The sequence below is a fragment of the Oncorhynchus masou genome, chromosome 1 (genome assembly GCF_036934945.1).
Source record: "Oncorhynchus masou masou isolate Uvic2021 chromosome 1, UVic_Omas_1.1, whole genome shotgun sequence".
NCBI classification, from domain to species: Eukaryota; Metazoa; Chordata; class Actinopteri; order Salmoniformes; family Salmonidae; genus Oncorhynchus; species Oncorhynchus masou.
In genome coordinates this window covers 74,619,289-74,631,602 of record NC_088212.1, presented here as the reverse complement: position 1 = coordinate 74,631,602, position 12,314 = coordinate 74,619,289, and the positions used below count along the sequence as shown (strand labels likewise).

General features: G+C 39.9%; 1 protein-coding gene across 2 annotated transcripts in view; it reads left to right on the top strand.

The window, feature by feature from the left end:
* Positions 1-548: 548 nt before the first annotated feature.
* Positions 549-12,314, top strand: part of LOC135550467 (cGMP-inhibited 3',5'-cyclic phosphodiesterase 3B-like) — a 93,315-nt gene continuing 81,549 nt past the window's right edge. For both annotated transcript variants that reach the window (XM_064981322.1, XM_064981313.1), the window contains exon 1: positions 549-1,631. In XM_064981322.1, the coding sequence (XP_064837394.1) occupies positions 741-1,631 (891 nt within the window). In that variant the 5' untranslated portion in view covers positions 549-740. The remainder of the gene's footprint in view (positions 1,632-12,314) is intronic.

Below are 12,314 nucleotides of genomic sequence, written 5' to 3'. Positions count from 1 at the left end.
AAAATTGTAATAATAATAATAATAATAGTAATACTACTACTATTATTACTACTACTTCTACTACCACTAATAATAATGGCTAAACCTTCAAATAATGGGCCTTATTTTTGGCCAACATGTACTTTACCGATCCTAAAATCCCAAAGAAACAGATCAAATTGCATATCTGTTTGAAAGCAAGATCATTTGACGTTTGGATTTTGTCCAAAGTAACGGTAACCAACATCAGGTAAATTGATAAACGCACACTTTCTTTAACCTCACTGTCAACCTGTTGACGTTGTGTGGTTGTTTTTAGCTGTATAGATTATCTATTTTTTGAGGTTTTCAGTGTATTTTGAACGCGTTCAGACAATGCAATTGATTGTGATTTAAATAAGCGTGCACTAAAATTACAAAATGTTAACTCGAGCTGGTTAACTCTGACAGTCTTAGTTTTTATATAGTAGCACTCTTCTACTGACAGACCATGAGAGTGCACGGTTTGTTTTTAGTGCTGCAGAGCGCGTGCCTGTGTCGATCTGTAGTTTTTGTAGCGGATTGTCACATCTAGGCGGCGACACAGAGTCCCTTTTCTCTAAAAACAACAACATTTCACCTTTCTTTCTTTTAGTCAAAATGCTTGAGCACGTTTGAGTGACCATGGAGTGCGTTTGCCGCCAGGTAGTTGAGAGTTAATACGGCGAGAATATTGGGAGAAGGAAACTTTTTAAGGAATCCAAGGAGCTACAGTTGGAAACATGGCTGTTCGCGAAGAAGGAGAGGTTTTGCACAGTAAAATCAGGCACCACGATGGGGTTGCCAATGCAAACAGCACAGAGAGCTTCAGGAACGGCTATGTGAAGAGCTGCGTCACCCCTTTAAAACAAGTCCACCAAAGGGGATTTTTGTTTAACGTCTGTAGGTTTTGCATTGAGGACATTCTGAATTCAAAAATATTTAGAATTTCTGGCCTATACCTAAGTGCATTCGCAATTTTTGCAGTTTCGTTGCTTATTTCCAGGAGCTTGCAAAGTGACTTCAGCTTTTGGGATTTGCGGACTTTTCTGTCGGGCTTCTCTCAGTCCATCAGCCCTCTCTTTAGCATAGGCTGTGCATTCTTCTTTTTGACCTTTTATTTAAAGAGAAAGAAGAGGGAAAGTAATAAATGTTGGCTTGTGTCACTGCCAGCATCATGTTACTTAGGGGATTTTTTAGTTTTGCGGTTTTTGCAGTGGGGAGAGGACCAACACCAGATGCAAATGATTGGCAGGTTGTTATTCGTGTTGGGGTGTGTGGGTCTCCTAACACTGATCCCCACTTTGAAACTCAAACACAGTGTTCTGATCCTGGTGTTTGCCAGTGTTGTGTGGTTGGTGTCTTTCACCAGTCTGAGCTGTCTGCCTGCACTCCTGAGACCCGTGTTTGCGTGTTTGGCGGGTGTCTCAGGCTCGCTCTTGTCCCTCTGTTTTGACCATTATTACCCGTCGAGGGAAACGCCGAGTAGGATCTCCAGCATCGAGGAGAAAGTCCCTGTGATCAGACCCAGGAGAAGGTCCAGTTGTGTTTCTTTGGGGGAAACGTCGACCAGCTATTATGGCAGCTGTAAAATGCCTCGCAGACCTTCGTTACCGTGCATATCCAGAGAACAGGTAGGTCATGGGCTGGCATAAAGTTCATCATTGCCTACATTCATTTGTGCAAAAAGTGTCACTGACTGCTCAGGGTGAGCACACGTGCGCAAGAGTACACAACCTTGAACCTGTGGTCTCCAGCAAGGAGGCAATTCAACCCCATATCCAGAATGCATAGGCCTACAGTAGTCAGGACAGACAATCACCCCTACACTGCTGAACTATTCACCATCCAGGTCATTCACCTCAACTCACACAAATAATCATCTCTTGAAATAAACTAGTCTGATAGTCCTGCTATAATTAAACCCATATGACTATAACATGCAGCAAACACGCACCATAAGTTAATTTACTTAAGTGATTTTTATTCAGACATTCTATTCTTGTTTGTTGAGAGAGTTGTGTTGATGACAGGAAAACCTGTCAAACAAGCTAAAGCGTGATCACTTATGGTAGAGTAAGCAATGCAATGAACATTATTTAGTAATACACTCACAGGCATACTTTTCATATAGGATTAGAAAATAAGTGGTTAGTGCTACATATTGACTAATCTCTAAAGTTCTCTATAAGGTTATTAATTCACTGTAGTTAGGATATGGTGTGAGGCCACTGCAATGGAAAGTGTGAGTAACATCAAGTGTATTTATTTGGCTTCAACACTCACTGTATTCCAGGCAATGTATTGTGACCATGGAAGATATTCATTCCCCAATAGTTCAAGATGGAAGACCCCCCCCCCCCCCAATAGTCAAACATCCTGTTCACACTTACATTTGATTGTAACAAACAATGTCACTGTGGCCCAGCTGAGTGAGGGCCACAGTGTATTTATACAAAAATTGTACCCTTGATTTTATGAAGAAGACAACTTGATGAAATGGCCTATTATTACTTTCTTACGCAGGACCAATCATAACATTCTTTGCAGGGATGTGAAATATTGCTAACTTGCTTACATTTTCAACATCTGAGCTCCAGAACCAATTGTGTATCAGAAAGAAGCTGTTTTTGGAAGGACAGGGCCGTCCACTCTGACAGTAAATAGACATCAGGCTTTGGCATCAAATGATCTTCCATATTTTAAAACCCCAAAGGAATGTAATTCCTTTAAAGATGTATAATAACAGGCAATTTGTGTATAGAAACTTTATGGATTGCAGTTTGGCTTTATCTTATTATCAGTGATTGTAGTTGATTCTAGTTTATTTGTGAAATATTTAGGCGAAATGTCACACATTAATAATAAGAGTATTCAAATCCAATGAGGGAAATATGTTCAGCTGACATTTTAGTATATGCTCTGCCCTCTCTGACCATATTAGATTAGCCTATCATATTTTTCATTGTCAATTAGATTTATTCGAATTTAGTTTTGCCTCTCTGATTCTGTCTGAAACTGTGACGTTTTATAAAAGTGCCCTGCCAAATATTGTTTCAGCAATAGCCTTTGTTGTAAACTGGACTACCTTAAAGATGGAGATTATTCAGAAAAGATAAGACACATAAGCTGCATAAAGGATGTTTTATTACGGTGTTGTAATAGCACACTTCACTCATACAACACAACATTGAATTTGTTCTTTGTTCATTTGACTCATTGTCCTGCAGTGGATGTTGTCAGGAATAGATTGCAGACTCAAGTCTGGATACTACCATACAGGTCTGGTCTAGCGTTAATGTTGTCAGGCAGTGAGGGGCATTTGTGTAGACCAGTATTGATCAGTGAAATAAAGATGTCACTGCCTGTTGTCCAACTGTATTGACTTAACAAGAGAGGATAGGAGTGCCAGCATCACCCAAAACATGCTACTGTCCTAACTGAAGGACCATATTTGAGTATCACAGGCAAGGACTTTAAGAGTGTGATGATGTGCATGTCAGGTTCAGTGTCCACAGTCAAGTCCTGTATGTGACTCTTTGTCATGATGTAATGTAGAATAATAGTAATTAAGCCTAGCTCAAATGTGGTCTGAGCAGACACATTCAGTTTGGATCTGAAAGGACAAACTCAAACGTAATACTAACCATAGATCATACTTGTCATCCACACATGCATAGATTACTGGACTTGTTTGGTCACACATTAAATGGCACCTCGTGTATCATGACATTACATGATTTGCTGGTCATTGATTCATCAGAAAATATATAGTAAAATAATTAATCTTTTTTGGGGTCAGCACATGATGCTTATGACATGCTGTGTGGAATGTGGAAAAGACTAACTCATGTCACTTGAAAAAAAATGATGATTTTGGTTGTGTCTTGCAACATTGGCAATGCGTAAAAATACACAATTTATATAATAACGGTTTCCACAAATGAATATTTACAAATTAACAACACCACCATATACGATCAGTGGTCAACCATATTTTGGTTTGCTTACAAAGTTTAGACACGATCCTTGCTTTTGTCCTGAAGCTCTGTTGGTATTGACATGATGGTATGCTGTGTGTTCTGTTCTGCGTTAAATCCATTTGTTGCCAGCCAGTGATGCATTTAGACCTTGTCTGTTAATTGTTTCTAGTTTCCACGCAACAAAAGTTCAGTGTTAGCTGCCAGACACATATCAATACCAACACCTTTTGATATGAGACCATGTGCAGCTGCAATCCAAATAATTTAAAGTCTTTGAAAGACAACTCTGTTTTAATAGGCCTGTCTCTTGCCGGAACTCTCCAATGATAGCTATGTAGGCCTTGTTATGGCACACTATCTCATTCTGTTCAGGGCTCTACAGTGACCTTTTTCACAAGGAGCATGTGTGCGCCTAAGTTGAAAAATGTAGGAGCATACAAAGAAATTTAGGAGCACAATGAAAAGTATTTGAGGTAGTAATGGTGCAAGCATGACGGTCATGAATCTGAGCTCATTGTATTTTCCACGGCACTTGGGGGGGGCTGCGGTATAGTGAAGTAATCATTGCAACAATTATCATCTGGGTGATATTTTTGGGGGGTTTCACAGCATAATATTTTAGGCGCATATGCAAGTAAAATGGTTGCACTGTAGAGCCCTGCTGCTACAATTCACTATGCGGTTTTTTAAATGTGGATCACAAAGTTACACAATGCTCCTTTTGTAGGCCTACATACTGTGCTTGACACTCCTTTGTACACCTACTAATACAGTTAAAATAGTTATGGTATAGGTCTACTTCATTATGAATTATATAGGCCAACAAAGGCATGAGTAAGGAGGACCATAATGCAGAGAAGAGAAAGTTTTACATCTCATTTGCATGTCTATCACCTCACTTTGTGTCATGTATTCTGAAACCTCTGGTATTAGGTTAGACGTTCTGAGCGTAAGCCTTAGTGTCCCAGTGATGAATGATCAGTGATAGGCCATAAGCACTGATACAGTATTTCTTATTTTGGACTCTGATACCTTACATATTTAATGTTTGGTTTACATTGGCACATCAGTCATGTTTTTCATAAAGATACTGAAGTTTGGATTTCAGCTTGATAGTTCATGCTAAAAAGCAATGAATAGTACAGCCAAAACAGCCAGGCAAAAGAAGTCCAGATGTCGACTAGTTTGGCTCTTAAGTGTTGGACACACAGTTGGACAAACGTCTTACATTTCAAATCAGATCAAATCACTACATAATCATCAGTGTGTTATCTTATTTATTGTGTTGTTTTCAAGATTACTTGACATACATTGACATTTATTGCAGTTTGACTTTAAGGGTGACATCTGTCCGCAAAACGATCCTCGCAGAGCACAAATAGGCCTGGAACATAATACACGCAGTCGCAGTAGCCTTCTGTTTACGATGTCTGTGGGAAGGTAGGGATCATTTATGAAGAGTTCAGGTAAACAGTGTAAAAGGGCTTTGCACATGACATTGCAAGCAGCATTAGGCCTATTCCAAACTATTTAAAATGTTACTTTTCTTGGGCGTCTTTGCTTACATTGTATTTCGGACAGACGATGTAACTCATTATCTTGTAATAGTACCCTACCTCATATAGATAGTACAATTGTCATACTTTCAGGGGATGTTACTGAGGAAAGGTACATTGAATCTGTATTATTTGCTGACTAGCAAATGGCTGTGAATGTGTTGTGTCTGGAGAGCGACATTAAGCTTATGAGCGTCTTACTTGGTTGAGATTAAGGTGCCACACTCTGTCCTGTGATCTTATGATCTAGATGGTACACCACAACACCTCGGCCTCTCCTGCACTTCCTGATTCTCTTTGGAAACTTAGTCATCATACATTACGCTTGCACTTTTGAAGTGTTTTAGCCATTTGGTAGCCATCAGACCCCGTTGTGGTTCCTAAACTGATGGACTAGCGCCAACTGTAGTGATAATTGGTCATTGCAGTTTTGTGGGAATATCTCATTGATGCGCTGTCTCACGTCATGTCTGGCCTCATGGCTTCTCCACCTGATGAGCCCAGCTAACAGGCCCTCTCCCTGGCCCCTGCCTGTGAGTCACAGCCTTCCTTCCCACAGTGTAATGGCTATGTGCTCGTCATCAGCGCATCCTACTACGTCTTTAAACCCAACAACAGTGGCATGGACCAGAAGGTGTGTCTCGTGCTGCTTGAAATCTGTTTGACATTGAATTATTAGTTTGCATTGCACAAACTCAAAAGAAAGCAAAACCTAACCTGAAACTGTGAACAAGGATCTACAGTAAAACAGGTGTAAAATCCTGGCCCCAGTGGTGGAGTCTTCTCTACCTGAAATGCAATTTTGGTAACAGAAAACAGGAGATTGACAAACACATTTGCAGTGCATGGTCCTTTGAAAAAGAATACAATGAACAGTGTGCCTTGACTACTCCTGTAGTATAATGTGCCAGTATTCCTATAGTATAATGTGCCAGTATTCCTATAGTATAATGTGCTAGTATTCCTATAGTATAATGTGCCAGTATTCCTATAGTATAATGTGCCAGTATTCCTATAGTATAATGTGCCAGTATTCCTATAGTATAATGTGCCAGTATTCCTATAGTATAATGTGCCAGTATTCCTATAGTATAATGTGCCAGTATTCCTATAGTATAATGTGCCAGTATTCCTATAGTATAATGTGCCAGTATTCCTATAGTATAATGTGCCAGTATTCCTATAGTATAATGTGCCAGTATTCCTATAGTATAATGTGCCAGTATTCCTATAGTATAATGTGCCAGTATTCCTATAGTATAATGTGCCAGTATTCCTATAGTATAATGTGCCAGTATTCCTATAGTATAATGTGCCAGTATTCCTATAGTATAATGTGCCAGTATTCCTATAGTATAATGTACCTGTATTCCTATAGTATAATGTGCTAGTTTTCATATAGTATAATGTGCCAGTATTCCTATAGTATAATGTGCAAGTATTCCTATAGTATAATGTGCCAGTATTTCATATTATACTATAGGAGCAGTCAATAGAACAATTAAACAATTGAGTTCACACAGTGAGGTTTTGAGGTTTTGAACTTGTAATTGTATTAAATGCTTGATTTCTGTAGTAAGATGGACAGCCTAGATGATTAGGCACTAATATATAGGCAGTATTATTCTGGAAGTATTACACAGTTGTTATCATGTTATTTTTTCAGTGATAGAATACTGGTAAAATACTGCACACATGAGAACGGTAGAAAGACCATACAGTGCTTTTACCTGTATAGGTCACATTTCTCACAGAATAAAAAAGTCCTACATTTGTAGCAATGTTTTCATGGAACAGACATGTTGGCCCCACACTTCCTAAAGAGTTCTGACAAATGAAAAACAGTCACTTCGTCGAGGCATAAACCAAAGTCGTTGCATGTCTTTTGGGAAAATACATCCATGATTTGGTAGCATACCGTTTCTCTTTTTTGGGTGGTGTTTGGGTGGTGTTTGGACTATCATGACAAAATCAAATTTTGTTTGTCTATTGTTTAACATGTGTGTCATTCCTACAAAAGGGGCAGGTTGGATATCCTGTGTAGTGCACTGACATCCTGTGTCACATCACTACACTTTGGCATATTGGTAGGCTAGATATGAGGACAAATAGAAAGTATTTAAATAGAAAGTGATCCAAGGTTAATGGGTGACCTAAAGAACTTGTGTCCTACACACACACACACACACACACACACACACACACACACACACACACACACACACACACACACACACACACACACACACACACACACACAGCAATGTTTTCCTTTGACTAGGGAAACTGATTTGCTGTCCTTTGGTAACTGAGCTGTATGTTCTGTTTCTCCTGGTGGGAGTCTATGGGTAGTTGTGGCTTTATCGGTTTATCTTGAGCTCATGAGGAAGTTTGTCTGTGGGTTTGGCATTGTGCAGCTGGAGGCATGTGGGTCGGTGTGGTGGGCGGGCGTTGACGCTTGCTGAGGGCCTGTTATCGCAGGTGTTTGGCTTCTCAGTGCATGACTGCTTTTGCTCTGAAAAGGACATGGCTGCATGGGCTCCAACAACTCCCTCAGTCACCTCCCTATTGCTCATTCAGTCCTATTGCCTCCAAATTGATTCTTAGATGTTTAAAGCTCTTTATTTGTACTCTCTCTAGCTCTGATTTGAACCATTGATTGGGAATATTATTGGGAACATTATAGCTTTGGAAACAAAAAACAGCTATGTTTCCAAAGCTATAATATATATATATATATTGTCGACATGTACTTTACTATTCAGGTGGACAATCTGGTCTTTCTCCATCTCAAACAGGAACTTTTCAGTTCAGCAGTTGTTGAATTGAGATAAATACTGTTAATAATACGCATGTTGTCATATGTCATTTCTGAACCACATTAACACAGCAAGGTGTAGAACAAGTTACAACAACCTGTCAATGAATGGGCAGCATTCCTATGCTGCTTTCCATAGTCTGACATACATGGCTCTGAAAGTGTCAAAATAGCCTTTTGTGTTTACCAGAAAACTGATCTCCAAGTTTTCAAAACAATAAGCCGTGGCCCTGTGTTCATGTGACCTACCAGTCGGTATGTCCTGCAGTGCAGCTGTATGTATGCTGACGACCTCTGTGTGGAGTGAACACATCTGTCTGTTGTTTGTGAGATCCTTCAATGTGTCAGGCGGTCTGGGAGGGAAAGCCCTACTCAACACGGATGTTGCTGCTGCCATTTTAGAGATCTCACTGTGAACATAATGTATTAATGAAGGGATGGCGAGACTACTGATACATAATTCATGGAGCAGGATGGGAGGGATTTGTGTTTTTGTCTCAGCGAAGGTGTTCGTATGATTAAAAATGAAGTATCAACGGAACAAAGTGAAAACATTTGCCCCCAAGAATATGGATAGGCAAAGTCACCAAGTCATAGGATTTCCCACAAATGACCTCAATGTTTTCCTTTTCCAAAATAATTTACATCAGAAATCCACGGGAACTATTATCCTCACCAATTAAAGTCCTGAAAACAACCCCCAAACCATCTAGCTATAGTAGGGATGTGTAATATAGACATTCTGGGCTGACCTGATATTAAAATGTCTTAATTGGTATTGATGAATTTATTGCTTATATTGGTATCTGAACATATCATCCTCCTTTCCACTCTCTGCTAGCTGTCAGTTTTTAAAAGATAGAATTGTAGAAATACACTTTTAAAAATAATCCTGACCTTAATAATTGATACATTATTAAAATGTCAGTCGTTGGTATAAGTTTGTGACCCCCAGATGTATTGCAATGCTGTTGCACTCTTTTTCTTCATCCTCATCTGGTCCGTAATAAAAGATGGAGGAATGAGGCGTAGAGTGTTAACACTGGCCCCTGACTGAGGAAGCCCAGGCCCCTTGCCTGGATGTGACCCGCCTACAGTGTCTGTCTCGTATAGAGGTCAACCGATTATGATTTTTCAACACCGATATCGATTATTGGAGGACCAAAAAAAAGCCGATTCCGATTAATCGTCCGATTTTTATACATATATTTGTAATAATGACAATTACAACAATACTTTATTAACACTTTTATTTTACCTTCATATAATACATCAATAAAATCAATTTAGTCTCAAATAAATTATGAAACATGTTCAATTTGCTTTATATAATGCAAAAACAAAGTGTTAGAAAAGTAAAAGTGCAATATGTGCTTCGTAAGAAAGCTAACATTTCAGTTCCTTGCTCAGAATATGAAAGCTGGTGGTTCCTTTTAACATGTGTCTTCAATATTCCCAGGCAAGAAGTTTTAGGTTGTAGTTATTATCGGACTATTTCTCTCTATACCATTTGTATTTCATATACCTTTGACTATTGGATGTTCTTATAGGCGCTATATTATTGCCAGCCTAATGTCGAGAGTTGATAGGCTTGAACAGCGCAATGCATGAAGCAAAGCAAAGAACTGCTGGCAAATGCAGGAAAGTGCTGTTGGAATGAATGCTTATGAGCCTGCTGCTGCCTACCACTGCTCAGTCAGACTGCTCTGTCAAATATCAAATCATAGGCTTAATTATAATATGATAACACACAGATATATGAGCCATAGGTCATTAATATGGTCAAATCCGGAAACGATAATTTCGAAAACAAAATGTTTATTCTTTCAGTGAAATACAGAACCGTTCTGTATTTTATCTAACGGGTGACCTCCCTAAGTCTAAATATTGCTGTTACATTGCACAACCTTTGATGTTATGTCCTAATTATGTACAATTCTGGCACCGCATTGATTATATGCAACGCAGGACAAGCTAGATAAACTAGTAATATCATCAGCCATGTGTAGGTAACTAGTAATCTACACATGGTTGTTGATATTACTAGTTTTTCTAGCTTGTCCTGCGTTGCATATAATCGATGCAGTGCCTGTTAATTTATCATCGAACCACAGCCTACCGCGCCAAACAGGTGATGATTTAACAAGCGCATTCGCGAAAAAAGCACTGTCGTTGCACCAATTATGTACCTAACCATAAATGTCAATGCCTTTCTTAAAATCAATAAACAAGTATATATTTTTAAACATGATTGATTGTTTTTTTTTATAAGATAAGTTTAATGCTAGCTAGCAACTTACCTTGGCTCCTTGCTGCACTTGCGTAACAGGTAGTCAGCCTGCCACGCAGTCTCCTCGTGGAGTGCAATGTAATCGGCCATAATCGGTGTGCAAAAATGCCGATTACTGATTGTTATGAAAACTTGAAATCGGCCCTAATTAATCGGTCAACCTCTAGACTCACATATGACCCTCTTATAAAGCACTACTCTTTTTTCCCCTTCTTTTTTCCCCCACCTTTATTTAACCAGGTAGGCTAGTTGAGAACAAGTTCTACTTTACAACTGCGACCTGGCCAAGATAAAGCAAAGCAATTCGACACATACAACAACACAGAGTTACAAATGGAATAAACAAACATACAGTCAATAATTCAGTAGAAAGTGTACAGTGTGTGCAAATTAGGTAAGATAAGGGAGGTAAGGCAATAAATTGGCCATGGTGGCGAAGTAACTACAATATACCAATTAAACACGGGAGTGATAGATGTGCCAGAAGATGGATGTGCAAGTAGAGATGTTGGGGTGCAAAGGAGCAAAATAAATAAATACAGTATGGGGATGAGGAGGTTGGATGGGCTATGTGCAGTGATCTGTGAGCTGCTCTGACAGCTGGTGCTTAAAGTCAGTGAGGGAGATATGAGTCTCCAGCTTCAGTGATTTTTGCTGTTCGTTCCAGTCATTGGCAGCATAGAACTGGAAGGAAAAGTGGCCAAATGAGGAATTTACTTTGGGGGTGACCAGTTAAATATACCTGCTGGAGCGCATGCTACGGCTGGGTGTTACTATTGTGACCAGTGAGCTGAGTTAAGGCGGGGCTTTACCTAGCAGAGACTTGTAGATGACCTAGAACTAGTGGGTTTGGCGACGAGTATGAAGCAAGGGCCAGCGAATGAGAGTGTACAAGTCGCAGTGGTGGGTAGTATGCGGGGCTTTGGTGACAAAACGGATGGCACTGTGATAGACTGCATCCAATTTGCTATTTTGTAAATGACATCACCGAAATTGAAGATCGGTACGATGGTTTTACGAGGGTATGTTTGGCAGCATGAGTGAAGGATGCTTTGTTGCGAAATAGGAATCTGATTCTAGATTTAATTTTGGATTGGAGATGCTTAATGTGAGTCTGCAAGCATGCATTTTGTTTTACTTGCATTTAAGAGCAGTTGGAGGCCACGGAAGGAGTGTTGTATGGCATTGAAGCTCGTCTGGAGGTTAGTTAACACAGTATCCAAAGAAGGGCCAGAAGTATACAGAATGGTGTCATCTGCATAGAGGTGGATCAGAGAATCACCAGCAGCAAGAGCGACATCATTGATGTATACAGAGAAGAGAGTCGGCCCGAGAATTGAACCCGTGGCACCCCCATAGAGACTGCCAGAGGTCCGGACAACAGGCCCTCAGATTTGACACACTGAACTCTATCTGAGAAGTAGTTGGTGAACCAGGCGAGGCAGTCATTTTAGAAACCAAGGCTGTTGAGTCTGCCGATAAGAATGCAGTGATTGACAGAGTCGAAAGCCTTGGCCAGGTCCATGAATACGGCTGCACAGTATTGTCTCTTATCATTGGCGGTTATGATATTGTTTAGGACCTTGAGCGTGGCTGAGGTGCACCCATGACCAGCTCTGAAACCAGATTGCATAGTGGAGAAGGTATGGTGAGATTCGAAATGGTCGGTG